Below are 17,965 nucleotides of genomic sequence, written 5' to 3' on the forward strand. Positions count from 1 at the left end.
CATGCCCTTCAAAACGTCCTGACAAAAGTGAATCACAGATAGAATTGAATGTGAAATGGGGCAAAATAAGCTACACTTAACCTATAAATTAAAGTGAAGATACTAAAGAACTCTGACAGAGATCTGGAGGTGGTTCTGGATATTAAACTGTCACTATAGTATCACATCAAAGGTATAGTCTATTCTATACTAGCAAATTTCAAAATTGCATTTAAATGTATAGAGATACTGTATACTAAACAAAAATTTAATATTCATGAGACAAAAACTGGAATATGCTACAGTTTTGCAATGTCCATATTTCAAGAAGTCCACCACTGAACTAGAAAGGGGAAGTGCAAAGATATCCTACTAAATGGCTTCCAGAACTAAAACAAACTATAAGGACAGGCAAGAGGCAATTAAATACAGTATGCCAAAACTGGAAGATAGAAGGAAATAAAAGCAATATGATCACCAACTACAAAATACTGACAGGAATCAATGCAAGTGACAAGGAGGAATTTTTTTAAACCTGCAACAAAGAACAAGAGGCCAGAGATTCAAGATAAGGAAGAGGCCATAGATTTAAACAAAATTTGCAACAACAGTTGGAATAATTGGCACGAGCCATTTACGTGAGAATGTGGTGGATGCTAAAACCATCGACAGTTTCAAAAATCAAATGAGAATTATAGTAGAGATTGGACACTATGAGCATGGCTCTCATTTTGTAACTACGCTTGGGTAGTTATTATTGCTTGCATACCATGACAATGAATTTTATACCAAATCATTATTAATATAATTCAGATAAAACAAAAGTTTTACTTATGTGGTACGAGAATAAACAAAAATCCTAGGCAAATATTCTACCTTTATTAATAATACAATACTGATCCTCCAATATTGCTGAAAAACCCTATAGAGTTGCATTTACTATTTGCTAATACTGTACAAAGAAATATTGATACAAAGTCTTCATCTCCTGGAATTATAAAAAAAAATAAAGTTAAAAGAATTACAAAATGCATTTGCCCTGTGGTAAGACACAGCAAATGTTTGACTTCTACCATAGCTACTTAATGCCACGAAGATCTAAACTCCTCGGGCTGAGCTTCCCGTTTTTATATTCTCACTACATAAGCAAGCCTTTATATATAAACCCCATTTTTCAGAATGTATTTCTACAACCTTCACCAACAGATCTGAACTAAAGACTCTTCCTTTTGATACCATGCTCTTTGAAGTATTTTTTTTTTTTTTTGAGTGATATTTTTTGTTTTCACTTTATATTACTAAAAGGAAAATGAGGGACAATGATATGTCTTAAGTTCTGGATGAAACTATAATGTGCAAATATGTTTTCTTATATCACATCACATTCATATATATATATTTATATATATTATATATATATATATATATATATTATATATATACTGTATATATTTTATATATACTGTATATTTAAAAGGCTCTGTAAGACATGAAAAATTTCACTCTAGCTGATGACCACATTTCAGCGAGAAGTTGTTTCTACAGCCCTTTATTATAGTACACAGTCTCCGGTGCATTCGGTAGCTGGCGAATCTTCTCCTGTAACAGAAAAGGAAGATAAATTGAGACAACTACAGACATTAATGAAGGGAAAAAGAGGAGATAATGAAAGTTTTGGAGCTCTCACTAACAATTTTCTTCATTTCTAGCCAGCCTGCAGTTCCTGCCCTTCTCTTTCCTTTCCTTTCCCATCTTCTGTCCATGTTGACAGTAGTATTTAATCCATCAACTCATTGGCAACCCAACAGTCCTAGCTCAATTCTCACTAAGTAGGAAGTTGTAGTCTAATTCAGTTCAAGTTTGTTTCCCCAAGTATACAAGAATATAAGAATAATGGAAGCTGCAATAGGTCCATTGGCCCATACATGGAACTTCTAATTTATATCCACCCAAACCCATTCATATACACTTGACATACCCCTAGTCTCAGCAGTTTGTTCCAATCACAATGACTGGACACTTGGTCAATTCTCTAAACCTCAGAAATTCACAATTTCAAATGGGGGAAAATGTTGCCGTTTATGAAGCATCATTATTAAAAGAATCACACATTATGATTACACGACCTCAAAACATATAGAGTATAACGTTTGTATGACACCTTCAATTATCACCTGGTCAAGACACTAATGAACTGTACACTCAAGATGAAGTTCAAACAAAAATCTTGATAATAAAATGAAAATGAAACTAACCTGCAATTCTGGCTCTAGACTAGATACAGCAATGGACGACTTTTGAGGGAAGAGTGCACAGCAGGCTGGGGTGGCAAATGTGAGGCACACACCACACAGAGCTACTTGCAGTGGAGCAGATATCCATGGCCTACGCTGCAGGGTACCACGCTTTTCAAGGATATTCATGACAATAGGTGGTAATACTGGAAAGTGAAAAAGATTTAATTACTGTGTGTAAAATTATCATTCTTAATGAAATTAAAATATTTATATTAATTAATTGAAACCACATTTACAGGCAATATGTAGAAACTTTTAAAATGGACAGTGCCAAGCCAGGGAGACTATTTACCACCATCATACTTGCAGGATATTCAATAGGTGCTAAATATTACTAAGGATACCAATACAAGAACAAAAGGGCATAATGCGAGTGATATTAAAGGTATCACAGTCTGTATAGGGCTATAGAATGACTTAAGGATTCTAACGAGGTGCAAATGACCACAAGGGACAGCCCCACCCAAAGCAAACTCAAAAGATAAGGGGGATAAAAATAATCCTACCCTACAAAAGCAGACCCTGTGCAGAGAGCACAAAGTTTCTGGATAAATGCAAAATCAAATACAGTACAGTAATATGTGGTCCTTTGCCCAGTCTGGCTGTGTAGTTTGCGAGAGCCAAGATGGAAGCAAGATGGCAGCTTCTGGGAACTATCATAGTGTGGGTGCTGACATCTGGTAGCAGTCTAGGGTATGAAGCAAGTGACCAACAAATAATTAGAAGAACAATATTTAATCTATTGGAGGCCGAATATCACTTTTAGGAAATTTTTGAATGTAGATGAATAAGCCTTCTGAAGGTCATCCCAGAATGGAGAGAGAATTCAGGCGTTCCTTTTGAAGATATCCTGCTGTACCAGGAAGCAGAAGTTGACTTGGTCTATTGTGTTGCCATGTCCTTACAATAGTAGTACATTGCCTGAAGGACCAACCAATTAGTATTAGTTCAGACATTATGGTACCTGTATACATCCCTTTGGTACCCCTACATTAAGATACCATTACACAGTCAAAACTAAACTTTTTAACTTTCAATACAATCCTTATAAAACGAGGGTAAAGAAGTCACTATTACTAACTGGAGTACCACTGACATTAAACCCCTTGCAAATACAACATATTTTATTACATCCATTACAGAAAGAGTTAGCTACAACAGGATGCAAATTAAAATATATTAATATTACTGCATTCTATTAATGAATCATTCCAGAACAAATGACTTGTAGAATACCGAAACTCAAAAGGTATGCTTTCGGAAAATGACTACATTTTTCAGTATGTGGGTATTGTCTGAAAACCTTACTCACTAAAAATTATTAAACTCATTGAGAGCAGAGAGTCTGGTCATGATATTTGCCGAGGCCACTTATTCTGGAAAACTCTTAAGCAATATGTTCAAAACATCAATGCAGGTGCAGTTAGGGTCAATGCTTCTGTGAGAATAATGCTACGCAGTAGTTTCACATATGAAGCAATAGTACTGCCCAAACAAACTAATCTAAACTAACTAAACCTACCTTCAATATGTACCATACATAGATATGTTGATTTCAGCACCAGGATGCCCACACCTATCTGGTATAAAGAATTTGGTTCGTCACCAGCATCACACGAGCTGTAATACTAACCCGTGTGAAACTATCAATTGTACATCAATTGTACAGTTAACCGTCTGATGGCATACTATATATATAGCATAAAAAGCATTGTTGTATACATAACAAGTTTTGATGATAGAATTACAAAGAAGTAAATATCAAATCACAATAGTTTGAACAGCAAACCTAACCTTATTCTTGAGCAATAACAGCAAGAGTTGGTACACACAAATTAATCAAAATGTTACACCTCTCATGTCCAGCTACTATTACAAATAAGATTTTTTTATTAATAAACCACTTTTTAACTCATTATTTCTCAATAACATAATTCATTAAATACAATTTCAGTTACTAGGAAATGCAAACACTGAACTATAAACTCTACAATTATTATTTCTCAGAAGAAATAAAAAAATTACCATTTATTTTACAAATGTCTTGGAAGGGTTTGGAAAAAAGCGTTTATAAAGTAATATTAACCCAATACATGGCTTTCATGCTACGAGTATGGAACTACAAAGCAGAAACCAATTAAAAGCCGAAAACAGGCATGCTGTATACAAACACCAGTTCGACCTACTGAACTATGCTACAAAACTGGCAATGACTGCTAATACAGTATATAAATTAAAAGTTAATTTGACTTGCTCTAAGTATCCGTGCACACTTCAAGAAGTACTGCACAGCCTCCTTACCACAGCTGGGCACAGCCATAAGTATCCGAGACAGGGCAACCATCGCTACCCCCAACTGTGCTGCCTTCTTACTGTTCCCCATCACGTTGTTATCTTCGTCCAGAAGTACTACACCTATTTCATGCCACTCTCTTCATCATACAAGGGATGACATCTTATAGCAACAGTAAAAAATATCTTTAAAAAGATTTACTAGGCATTTTCACCGTACAAACATGTTAAAAATTACTCACATTGCTAGTGATGCCAGTGTTTTACTCCTCCACAACCAGGCAATAAGCACAGGAGTCAGAAATTATCTTAAGACTTTTTTTTTCTTTTCTTTTTTTAACTATTCTTTATTTAACTTCAGTGATTCGAATATATTACTAATACAGTGTAGTACTGTAGAGTATTATATTATTCATTTTTTTCCAAATTTAATTTATAGCCAAACTTACTAATTGTTTGAAAGTGCCCATATTTAAGTCAATAACTGCTTGTGTTTTTTTTTTAATATTTAATATTCTATAGAAAGACTGAAGGATTCAAGAAAGGCTTTCTTGATAAAGATATGATAAAATCCCAGAGCATTCAGGCACAAAATTTTCCTGCAAAATTTAAAATTAAATGCTAAAATGCATTACTGTATATAAGGAATCTCTGTACTATAGGAATATTGTAACTGCACATAAAATACTCTGATAAGAATGAAGAGAAAACAAGAGGAAGTCAAAGTGAAGGACAGAGTTAATTAACCAATTACTTCATCAACTTAAAATATAAAGGAAGAACTGCATCATATATATACCACAGGCTTAAAGCTTGAATAGTTGGCCATTGCCCTGTGCAAGTGGGGCTCTGTACAATTCTTTTCAACACCATAATTTTAACTATATGAGTGGATTAATTTATTTACAAATTGGTGTATGAAGAGTCAAGCATTTGAAATAGTTTTAGAATGGTATGCCTAAAATACCACACCTTCTACCCCTCTATAATTAGAGAAATAAAATGTTCAAGCTTTTTTTTTTTTTTTTTTTTTAATTTTCATAGGTCAAATCTTTGCCTTCTTGCTCTGTTCACTGTTAGAGGAAAAATCTCCTAAGGGCAGATAAATTGGCCAGAGATTTTGAGAGTGTTACAATGCCCCTCCTTTTCTATCTACCAATCTAGCTACGCTCAGTTCTTCTAGGCTGTTCAAGTTTTTCACTCAACTTTGAAAACCCTCTGCCCACAAACCTTTATTTAGAATTGGAAACTTCATTCATAACTTAAACAGTTATGAATGAAGCCACAAGTCTAGCCACAAGTATTACAATTGTGGCTAGACTAAACAGGAGTACATTCTAAATCATACAGCATGCGACTAAGCCCACCCAAGGAAAACGCATACCAAAGTTGGATAGTAAAATGGTAAATTTCTATGCGCTTACTACCGACAAAATAATTTTGAAAGCAAAACCAATTGAAGACAAGATATAAGCTAATGAAGCATCACTGCAGGAAAAAAAATAAGTTTTTCCTGCCAACAGAATGCTGGAAAGTTGGAATAGAATGCAGGAGAGGATTGTGTGAGATTCACAGAAATGTTTCAAGAATCAAATAATAAATTATATAAAGACAGACAGACATGAGCACAAGCTCACTTTCCCGAAACTTGGGTAAATGTACTCACATTATATATGCTATACATGATATACCTGTGTCCAAGTGGTCTATAGTCCAATAGGACTTTACTCCAAAACAGTGCACATATTCACTGTGCACAACACATGCACATTAGAATGCAAACCACACACGTGACTGTCTAATAAAAACACTAGTATACAACAAGAAAATATAATGTACTTTATTTAAGCCTTAACATTTGTAAAGCTGAACTAAACTTCCATAAACACTGATGCACATTGGATAGTTTCAAATTTACAACTAATATACAAAAGCCTACACACAAATGCATTCAAAGTCATTAATCTTGCAACAAGCTAGAGCAACGTAATAAACTTCACATTCATATCCTCTCTAAGAAGGAAACAAAATTCATGCTAATTAGTAACATTTCTAGCATTCAAAATCAAGACCAACCAAGACCTAGAATGGTATACAGTATAATCATTTTTAAATCTAAGTACCAATAACATTGAAATGTGGCTGCATAAACAATGATGGATATTAGACATTTCATAACAATGCAAAGCAAATAAGAAAACAGAAAGAGTCGTTTAACACAAGGTTGTCTTGTATCTCTAAATATTGCAGGCCAAAACACCCAATGTAAAGTTCACAGGTCGTACATAGTTAATAATTATAAGATCACACAAAATAATTATATAATGGAATACTGGTTATACTTGAGCGCTACTTTTTTCTAGTGGCAGACACCATGCATGTGTGTTCAATATAGATTAACTTGGGGTCTGGGAATAATGTGATGTAACCAGAGGGCTCGTATGGGCCACATACACGATGCATCACCAAATAGTTCACCTCATGGTTTCCCATACTCAAGACAGGAAAACTGTTAGGCTTTTCAAGGTCCTTATAGGCCAACTACTGCCTTTCCAGGATGCAACCTTCAACAGTTGCATAATTCCTAGGTACCTATTTACTGCTAAGTAAACAGACATCAGGTTAAAGGAAATGTTGCCCAAACACTTCAGTACTACAAGAATCAAAACCGGGATCTTTTGGCTGCGACTCAACTCTACTTACCACTGTGCCACAGGGCCAATCAATGAGGGCAGGACAGAATCCCACATAAACACAATAGTGCAAAAGCATTCCGTGTAATCGTTAAACAAATATTTACATCTTGCTGATAAATTTTAATTACAATAAGCAATAAAACACATACAGTACTGAAAAGTACATTCCTACTCAAACAGAGGTTCAATTGCAACAACTTCTGGTTGTAGAAATTAGACACAGAGTGCATAGTGCCCTATTTGAAATGTTTCTCAAGGCAAAATTTGGCTCAGACAGAACAGGTTGACATGCTGCACCAGAGCAGCAAGGACCTTTATAAATGTTTCTGCCAGCAACATCAGGTATAGAATCATATGGGGAAGCTTTAACAACCTGCCAAAGACAATAAACCCCATAGAGACAAGTCTCTGGCTGTCTGAACTTTGACAGGCAGGTGTGATGGGTTCAGGGAAAGCATCCCATTGAAGCAAACACCAAACCCAAAATCTTGAACATTCAGTGAGGAAGGGCCTAAGAAACCACATATCGTAAAATTCACGTACACAACCAAAGTGATCCCTCGGATAAATTACAAGGCCCCTAATAGAAAGGAGCAGGAGCAGCAAGATGAGCACATCTTTAACATGCACAAGCAAAGTCAGAATGTTTTAAAGTGTTGTATTTCCACATCTAAGTAAAAAAGACTTGCTTCCTCCCCCACCTTTATATCAACAGGCCTTGCAGGGGAGAGTAAATATTTGAAAACAAGGAGTCAGCTCAGGAGCCCACAACCCCTCAGAGCAGGTATCTCTGGTGGGGTATAGGAAAACCCAAGCTGATGTGAAGGAAGGGAACACCGGCCACTGCCGGTGAAATGGAATGCTAGGTTGCACAAATTGTGGGTGGCATAACAATAATGAAGCATAAATTTAAACTAAAGCAGACAGACAGACAGACAGACAGACAGACAGACAGAATGAAATGCTTCAGGAAAAGCAAACACTACCTAGCTGAAAGCAAGACGCTGGTTAGGCCCAGCAGAGGTTTCAGGCATTGGATGGGATACACTATATTGAAGAGTGAAGTGGTAAGCTGAATATATTCTGAGGTGACCTAGGTTGCTACCTGATGGTGGTCAGGCACATCACAGTCAGGGCACTGTATTTATCCCATGGCAATGATCATTTACCCTGTTTAACTAGGGGTGCCTAATTTACTTCCAGAAGTCAAATGTTTTGTTGTGTCTGCTTTCCCCAGTTTATGGTTGTTCACAATTCCTTGCTCCCCTCATCTCATGGAACAAGCCAGAGTCTGGTCCAGGCTCCAGGCAGGCAAGATGGGCCCCAGAGTCCTGGTGTGTTAGCCAAGGTTTGATGGTACCAGAAATATGCTTAGGGACCTAACAAGGAATCCCTTCCAGAAATAGTAGCAAGCTTAATACACACTTTCCCGAGTAAGAATGAGTAGGAATCGTTATGAACCTCCAGAGTTTCCTCTCACTTCATCCTACCCATGCATGGTTCACCATCTTTCGGATCCCCTTGGTTAGTTTCGAAACCATGGAAACTATCATTATACTATACTATATTCCATGAAACTATACATGGAATCACTACATTTATAAAAGGACAATATATATTTGATCCATCACCCCTGTCCACCCACCCACAACTCTATATTCATCCACTGAATATGCAATATAGTGCTGTACTGTGCATACCATGCAAGAATGGAACATTTAAAACATGATGTAACCATTTTCTTAAGCACAGATAAATTAATGTATGTGGTTATCATACATTAATTCCTTGGGTAATGTGATTAATATGTATTGATTTCAGTTATCATCCAGTTATATATATATCTCATATGTTATATATATACACACACACACTTCTGTATATATGATGTAATACTGTACTTCTTTATGGTTGAAATGGAGGTAATCTATGCATATGAACAAAATTCTGCCACCATTTTCAAGTGTTTCTTATCAATGAGGTTTTCTTACATCACAAGCAAGGAAATCATCATCAAATCATAATTTGGTGCTTACCTCCCATGTTTGAATCTATTTCTGGATAACATTACCTGCCAAAATAGCAGCACAGAGCAGGCTGCAAGACATGTTCATCTTATACTCTCCCACCTCACACATTTTGCCCGAAACGCTATGCATATTTGTGGCTTTAGGCCTATGTACAGTAATAGCTCTATCTAAAAAGCCAACATTCTGTTTGTAACTCATTTTGAATGTATGTACTTTTAACTGAATAAACATTATCATATTGCTGCTTCTAAAATAATGGCTGTCAAAGGATGAACTAATACAAACCCATGCCAGGTGCGGCCATCATGATTCGGGAAACACACACAGCACCGATGCCCCATTTGGCCGCTGTCTTGCTCTGGCCCACTTTGTTGCCATTCTGGTCCAAGAGTGTCACTCCATCCTGAAGCTCCCTATATGGTGATTTACACATTGATGCTACAAATATGTAATGCAATCACTGCAGCTTGACAGTTGCCAAAACAAATGTTTTAGGCTCAAGCACAATACAGTATATACTAGTGTGAATTATTCATAAATTAAATTTCTTTCTGGTCCTATACTGTATTATCAAATGTTATACCGACAGAAGCATTTCACTAAGAAAATTAGGCCAAGTGATTAAAACACTTTTCTTTTCCTTATCAATTAAGTAAACTTTAAATTTAAGCTCCAATACTATACACAAAAATTTACATGAAATAATCAAATCCCATCATAAAACCTAATAAATACTAACCAATTATGATTTACTAATATCCATAATGTTGTTTATGCAAGATTAATCTAGGCCCATTAAATTAAACTTTTATGACTCGTGTATTCATTACCATATGCAGCAAATTATTATTAATCGATTCTGGATATTCTACAGGTTAGTATGTATCATTATGTTTATTAATTTTACCATGCTTGCAATAATTAAAAGCAAAATTAAAACTTCATGCTTTTTTTTTTTAACTGCTACAACTAAGAGCACTAATTTTCACACAAAATCTAACTAATCGAGATAAAAACATTCCCCCCCCCCATTTCTGGTGAATGATCGCCCTGCAACACCGCCATATTTGGGTAATAAGGCAGTGTTGCAGAGCGACATTAACCCCTTTTACTGGATAATGTAAAAGGGTTAATGATCTGGAGAATGCTCACAGGTGCTTCCATGGTTCCATTGTGCATGCAGGCCAAGTGCCAAGACATATGGATATTTCATCATGTCTGCAAATGTTTTGGCATTTGCACATGATCACTATGTCATATGATACAACAATAATGAATATTGCATAATGGATTTTCCTTGAATCTTCAAAGTTGAGTGCCTCACCAACCAAGTAAACAAAGCCATGAAGATATTTCCATTATTTTAAGTTTGTGCAGTTATTTATTATTATATGGCTATATTTTTGTCACTTATAATGTTCATAAATAATTTATCTATTTCACTGCATAAAGAAAATCAATATTGTATGACAAATGTTCTGAGAATTTGTAAAACAGCTGCATCAGAATGTAACAAGTTTTCATGCTGCCCTGAGTGGCATCAACCCATCAATGTTAAAAAGAAAATTTACAATTTAAACAGTTTATAATTTAATTTCATAACTTTTTTGTAGTCAAAATACATATGAAAGTAATAATCATTAATAAATGTTTAAGAACCTGGAAAATATTTTGTCATTTGTGCCTGAATTAAAAAATTATTAATATATTTTAAGAAGTCTATTGTCATGTTAAGACAATTACTTTATGTCAATTATAATATAGTCAAACTACTGTACAGTATTCCCAATTTTGGCACATTAATAAATAGGAAATAGTGATAAAAATGAATTAAGTTGACTTACTTCATCCTCATCATAGGAATGTTAACACAATTGGCAGCTGCCACAGCTGTGAAGGGCACAAGACGTCCAATTAAAGGAGGCATACTCTGTAAACAAACCCAGATAAGAGCATAAGAATAAAAGAAAATACCAGAAGGCCTAATGACCCATCGAGGGCACTGCCTATTTATATCCACCCAAACCCATTCATGTGAGTCTAACCTATGCTTAAAACAAATTGATTCCACATCTATTATGTTACATGGTAATGTTCCACAGATCAACAACATTGAACACAAGAACAAAAGAATTAAGGAAAATACAGAAGGCCTATCAACTCATACATGGCAGCTCCTATTTATATCCACCCAAACTCATTCATATACTATATACGTCTAATCTATGCTTCAAATAATCAAGGGATCCCACATCTATTATGTTACCTGGCAATTTGTTCCATAAATCAATAACCCTGTTTCCAAAACACTATTTACACAAGTCTTTTAAATATAAACTTATCCAATTTATATCCAAACTGTTTCGGGTTGTATTTTGTGCCGATATATTTAACAATCAACTATAAATATCAACACAGTGTATGTACTGTGTTGAACAAAACTTTGAAATTTATCACTGTACCTTAACTAAACTATTCAAGCCAAGGGCTGTGATTAGAGCTCCTCCAGTTGCAAGTACGTATGATGTTCCAAGCTGCCTGGAAAAGAAAATGTCAATATCACGGCTGCCTCTCGAAGTCCATTATTATTAGCCTTCAAGTTTGAAAATGACGAGCTTAATCTTGCCAAAACTATTACCCACAAAGCCACTTGCAGTCAGTGATCTGTGTGACATAGCATAAAGAGAAGGCCCAAGAAGACTAGACAAACAAATTATTCCTCAATATAATTCACTGTACAAGTACACAATGCAACACATCTGCATGTCAAAACTCACAAATTGTATTTGCAAACAAATTTGCTTTGTTAAATTTAAACCCTTTACATTTCACTTCTCAATTAGCATGCGACACTTTCCAGTATAAAAAGAAAAAAAAACAAAAATATGGCCAAATTTTGCCTTGGTTGTCTCCATTAGTAATCTAATAAAAATTATCGGCACCTTTCCTAAGTTTCATAGTGATTAGATACACACCAGGAAAGTAATGGAAGATTATCAACTTATCAAGAGAAAAATAGGGTGAAATATATGGCAAGTGACTTTATTTATATATACAGTATATACTGTACAAGAGTTTTTACATTCTTGTACAGCCACAAGCACGTATAGCATTTCAGGCAAGTTCTAAATCCTAATTTTCACATTAACAGCTACACATTAAAAATTATATAAAGTATGTGATCCATGACCTTTTTTTAAACATATTCCAGTAAATGGTATTCTATATATTTTAAATACCTCTTACGGGCTATTCATGCCCGTGCCACCTCTTGGATGGCTTAATCTTCATCAATCAATAAATACTGCAGGGTCAGGGATATGTATATTATACAGTATATACATATATATACTTCTTACATTGGCTTATAGTTTTATCTTGCTCATTCATATAATATTACAGTTGATTTGTGTATGGAATACATATACAGTACAGTACACTAATTTTTTTCCTATCAAATTGGAGCATATCCCCAGGAGATTTGGTTAAAATATTATCTAGCCTATGTAAGTTGGAGACCTTAACAGGGGTCAGACTAGTTTTTTACCATGATCTAATTATCAGATCTCTGGGTTGTCCAACCACTGTTTGTACAACACGAGCTCTTAACCAGACTTCGTTTCACGTTACAATCTCCCATTTACCCAATTTTTTTCTAGATTCTCTGGCTGATTATCAGACAACACAGAGCCTTTATATAAACCAAGCATTGGTCAGGTAATCCCAAGATATGGATAACAGAATATAATGCAGCACAATTAATGTGTACTCACTTCCCACTAATTGGAGTCTCTCCAGAGCGGTTTGTGTAATTGACGATAGCATTGAAAGACTGGTTGATCCACTGCCAGAACACAACTGCTGGAGTTGTCCTATAAAAATATATTATATTCACCATTTAATTACATGTAAAATTAAATACACAAATTACATCCAAACACATGCTTTCTGGACACAAGCTACTTGCATTCATAAATTTCTAATTTTTGGTAGTTCTAGATTGTTGCAAGAGCAGCAGAAGCACAAGGCCTTGTAATGTAAAAGGCCAGCCACTTGCATTAAAGGCCACATGAATGCCTCAAAATGCAATGAACCTAGCTGTGCTTTAGTTTGTTACAAAGCACTAATTGATTTCCTTTGTATCTCTAAACAAATCTCCAAAATATTGAAATATCCTTACATAATATCGCCATCAAATGCAAGAAATGTTCAGTGATGACTTCAACACAAAGGTTAACAAGTGTGTTAAAAGCAATGAAATGAGAAACTAGAGCTAAAAAAAGGACAAGAGCAGTATCAGCATTTGAAAACATGTTGAGTGCGTTGTGCACCAAGTGAATGAGACAACTTTTTAGATATTAAGACTAAATTTATTATCTTTTTTACAAGTTTTTTCAAAATGACAGTGATAAAGCAATATATAACAGAAAGGCAGTGAATCGAGATAGGGTGAAATGTAGATGATCCAGTGTGGTAGTGGAGTAAAGTGGTTCAAATAATGGGCCAATGACATCATTAAAAATTTCTACCACTAACTTGTATAATGAATTGATTCTTTTTACAGGGTCCACAAAATGTAATAATTACATAGTACATGAACAAAAGGAAAAGGAAACTTATAATTAAAACCAGCTCACTTGTAGAAAGTCAGCATACATCCAGTGATAGTCATGTTCATGGGAACTTGTGCAGACATACGGCCAATCAGCATCATCTTTTCCCCGGTGTCGGGGTGGAAAGCAGAGTCGTAAATACTTTTTGCCCTCCATATCGCATCTTCTGATAAATTTACTTCCTCTCCATTCCTGTAAACAAATTATTTCTTATTTCAACTGATACTGTATCTGCACATGTTGAATTGAATGCAAGGATTGAACAAGCATATACTGATCAACCATACATGGCATATAAGGGATAATGAGTACATGAATTAAGCAACGGTTAAGAAATATACATCAACCAGCACAACCAGACTTCAGCACAAATAATCTAGAAAAAGATAAGACATTGTAGTACATAGCTCTCACTTTGCAATTACACTTAAGTAATTACAAGGACTTTGGTACTCTAACAAAAGCACAAGTTTAAATGAGCATTAAAGCAAATGGGTGTGTAGTTAAATATAAGGGTAGAACCAAATATGTATTCAGAACTAAATTTGTGGGGCCACTTGTGCATGTAGAATAATGCAAATGAAGAACAAAATGCGAGTGTTTGGCTAAATATGAAAATGGGATCATATGAGTGTTTTTCCAATCAATCTAGCCTAATATACTCATTCCTGTACTTGTACACTTTCCTAGAAAATATGTCATTTACAATATTATCCACTAACCATGTTAAGCTGTTTTTATGTTTTTAACCTGTTCTAAGACCCAAACCTTTATATCTCTGGATTTCAATAGAAATTTCTTTCAGAACATTAAACAATATTTACTTCTTTCCATTAACAAAATATCAAATTACCATTATTCAAATACTGTATTGTAGTCAATTTCAAAAACATGAAAGCGAGATTCACTTCAATACCCTTGACTAAGGTCAGAACTTAACAGTACTGTACAGTGGAACCCCCCATTATCCAGATCCCCAATTTCACAATATCTGGACAGTAATTCAAGTTCTTTAGCCCTCAAAATGCAGCTATCAAAATTGACCCTTTGCTTATGCAGCATGAAAGTTTCTATAGAATGACATTTTAAATACAAAATGGAAAAGAAAAAATATACTGTATATCTTTTCTGGCTTGGCAAGCTGTAGAAGAAATGTAGGTGGAGGGGTTCAAGGTACTCATCTATGCCAGAAATATACGCATCTATGCCAGAAATAACTAAATAAATAAATAAAAAAGTGAAGGTTGCTGGCAGTGTTATGGGGGCACACACATGCTTCCTTTGCATGTTTTTATTTTCAATGCATCACTTAGTTTATAAAATTTAATGTTTGCATTGAATAAGTATTTATGTACTCATAATTAACAAAAACTGATCGAGTACTGTATATAGGCCTACAATGTAATACATGGAGTTCCCTAGGCACATATACATGGAGGCAGCATATGTGGAAAACACATGCTGCCTCACTCAGTATTTTCAACCCTGGGAATTGACATCTTCTGCATTCTGTGGACTTTCAGTCATCTATCAAGAGGGGAAAACACCACAGATGCATCAACTCTGGTTGGGGCTTTGTGATCAGTGCTTCCCAGGCCACCCTGGGTCAGAGGTCAAGTCCGCTTCTTCAGTCACACGGAGATACCAAATCTCGGGATAGGACCGAGGCAAACAGGCAAGCCTCAAGCAGCTCAAAAGGAAGAACTGCCCAGAAACTACTTAAAAAACCATTCCCACACAGTAATATCCAGTTTATATACTTTGCTTTAACATACTATTAGCCAACATACAGTATATAAATGTCTTAAGGGTACGTAATTAATTACATTTATGGAGTGGACACTAATGTTAACTGTATTTATGATCATATTTACCTGTATTTAGTTACAACATCTTTGGCTACTTCTAATTCAGATGGTGAACACAAAAGATTAAGAGGGTTGGTGATGGTGAAGAAATGCTTGGCACGACCCTCATATGTGCTCTGATCCCACCGTGGTTCATCAATGTTAATCCGGCTCATCTTGTTTCTGAAATTATACAGTGCAGGTATTCAGTATATTATAAATAATTAATACAAGCACCAACCCCACAACAAGATTTAAGCTAAGGAAACAAAGCTGCAAATTAAAAAAAAAAAGTTCAATTTTGTAAAAGTGGTAGACAGTTGGACCAAGTTAACAATTTATAAAACAGTATTTATAATTTATTGTGTCGGTGGGTAGGCAGCCAGTGTGTATATATGTTAGGCCCATATTAAGGTCCCCCAAAGGTCAAATTAATAACCCTCCCCCAGGATGCAACCCCACAAGCTGACTAACTCCTGGGTTCCTATTTACCACTAGGTGAACAGAAGCATTACATAATGGGAAATGTGCCTATTTCTGTTGCATCCGAGACTCTCAGTAAAGTTGTACAACAAACAACTCAAAACAAAGGCCTTCTGGTGGACGTAGTATACACAGATTTTCTCAAAGCCTTTGATAAGATACCACATGAAAGACTAGCAAGGAAATTACAGACAGATGAAATAAATGATAAAATACTAGAATGGTTAAATCTAGAAAGAAAAATGGTTGTGTTAAATGGGAATGAATCCGACTGGAGAAATGTGGTACTTTGGGTACCACAGGGATATCCCAGCTAGGCTGGGATATCCGATGGAACTGCCTACCTGCCATAGCTGTAAATGCCTAAACACTGCCGAATTTTAAAATGCTGTATAGCTTAAAAATTCCTCAGGACAAATGGAGGGACCTTTAACAAGCAGCGGGCCTTGTGTCCTCAACCAGGCCACTATACAGTAGTTAGTAGCTCTCGGGTAAATTCTGGTAAAATTTCTCATATTTGGCCACTGCAATGATTTGCAGTGGCCAAATACAATGATATTGATATACAATGATATACAATGATATACAATGATATACAATGATATACAATGATATACAATGATATACCTGCAATGATTTGCATGCCTGTGGTTTTTATTAAATATAAATCTATGGAACTACTGATTTAACAAATGTATCATGTTCTTTAGACATTTTTTGTTAATAAAATAGTTATTATACATTCAATGAATTAAAAATATTTCAATTTCAAATATTTTCAATTTTGATAAAAATTACCTACTTAAAATTATCTGTTAGATTAAGGACGTACCCAAAACGCTCTGTGTTAGTGGCTTTACAAGAATGTAAAGATATCAATGCTATGTACTCTCATAAACCCAATGTACCTTCTTTTGCATATATAAATAAATAAGTAAATACATATAAAGTGAGATTTTATGTACGAAAAGATTAGTGTGCGACACGCCAGTTGACAAGCGACAATACCCTTCACGAGTTAGTTCAGGCCTGAAAATTAATACAAAAGGTATCTCGTTTGCGAAGAGAAATGGCACAGACATAAACGCCTCCGGACCAGCTGTTACACCACACAGAACCAGCTAGACCAGTGCCAGACCAGTGCCAGACTAGTGCCACCCCGTGTACGAAGATGTTTCTCCGGCGGCAGAGACGTCGTCTGCAGACCGGCGTCCCGGCCCTCAACACTCTCATACCCACAACCTACTCCTGCTATGACACGGTCGTACCCTGTCAACTCCTTTATGAGCCTCACTTAACTATATGCCTACGGTGGAGGCTGACGAAACAACTTCTAAGAGTGGAGAAACTTTATATTAAGAAGAGAATGTTTTCGTGATGCTGGCTGCCACCTGCTGGTCCGGGGTGAAAGCGTAACATAGAAAACGGAAATCTTGACCGGACATCATTAGTAAATATGAGATGGATTCTCTAAGATAAAAGTTCTTAACCGGTGGGTATTCATACCTCTTAGGACACCTTTAGTAACTATAAGATATATTCTCTAAGACAAGAGTTCTTAACCGGGGGGGAGTTCATACCTCTTAGGACACCATTAGTAATTATAAGATGTATTCTCTAAGACAAGAGTCCCTAACGCATAAATTCACTACACAATTGAGGTTCTTATTTGCGTCTTATTTCATTGTAAAAGGAGTTAATTTCCAAACAGGGTTGTATAAATAAATC

The 17,965-nt window shown here is 35.5% G+C and overlaps 1 protein-coding gene across 7 annotated transcripts; it reads right to left on the reverse strand.

Moving 5' to 3' along the window:
• Positions 1 to 843: 843 nt before the first annotated feature.
• On the reverse strand, positions 844 to 17,686 carry Sfxn1-3 (Sideroflexin-1-3). Of its 7 annotated transcripts, none has more exons than XM_069328258.1 (9): positions 17,537 to 17,686; positions 15,782 to 15,937; positions 13,932 to 14,099; positions 13,068 to 13,166; positions 11,757 to 11,832; positions 11,139 to 11,224; positions 4,578 to 4,708; positions 2,235 to 2,419; positions 844 to 1,578 (listed from the first exon to the last, which is right to left on the reverse strand). In XM_069328258.1, the coding sequence occupies exons 2-9, from the start codon at positions 15,928 to 15,930 to the stop codon at positions 1,519 to 1,521; spliced, it is 954 nt and encodes a 317-aa protein (XP_069184359.1). In that variant the 5' UTR covers positions 15,931 to 15,937; positions 17,537 to 17,686; the 3' UTR covers positions 844 to 1,518. The 7 variants fall into 7 exon arrangements, with proteins under 7 accessions (XP_069184359.1, XP_069184360.1, XP_069184361.1 ...); XM_069328259.1 differs by having other exon boundaries at positions 17,532 to 17,662; XM_069328260.1 differs by having other exon boundaries at positions 17,506 to 17,654.
• Between the last annotated feature and the right edge of the window lie 279 nt (positions 17,687 to 17,965).

This window comes from Procambarus clarkii, chromosome 21 (assembly GCF_040958095.1).
Source record: "Procambarus clarkii isolate CNS0578487 chromosome 21, FALCON_Pclarkii_2.0, whole genome shotgun sequence".
NCBI lineage: Eukaryota > Metazoa > Arthropoda > Malacostraca > Decapoda > Cambaridae > Procambarus > Procambarus clarkii.

Coding starts and splice junctions, on each gene's coding strand:
- Sfxn1-3 (XM_069328257.1), bottom strand. CDS start 17,319: ATGTCTGTGCCATTTCTCTTCGCAAACGAGATACCTTTTGTATTAATT. Junction 13,167..13,931: donor TGTATGCTGACTTTCTACAA/GTGAGCTGGTTT, acceptor ATATTTTTATAG/GACAACTCCAGCAGTTGTGT. Junction 2,420..4,577: donor TATGGCTGTGCCCAGCTGTG/GTAAGGAGGCTG, acceptor TTCACTTTCCAG/TATTACCACCTATTGTCATG.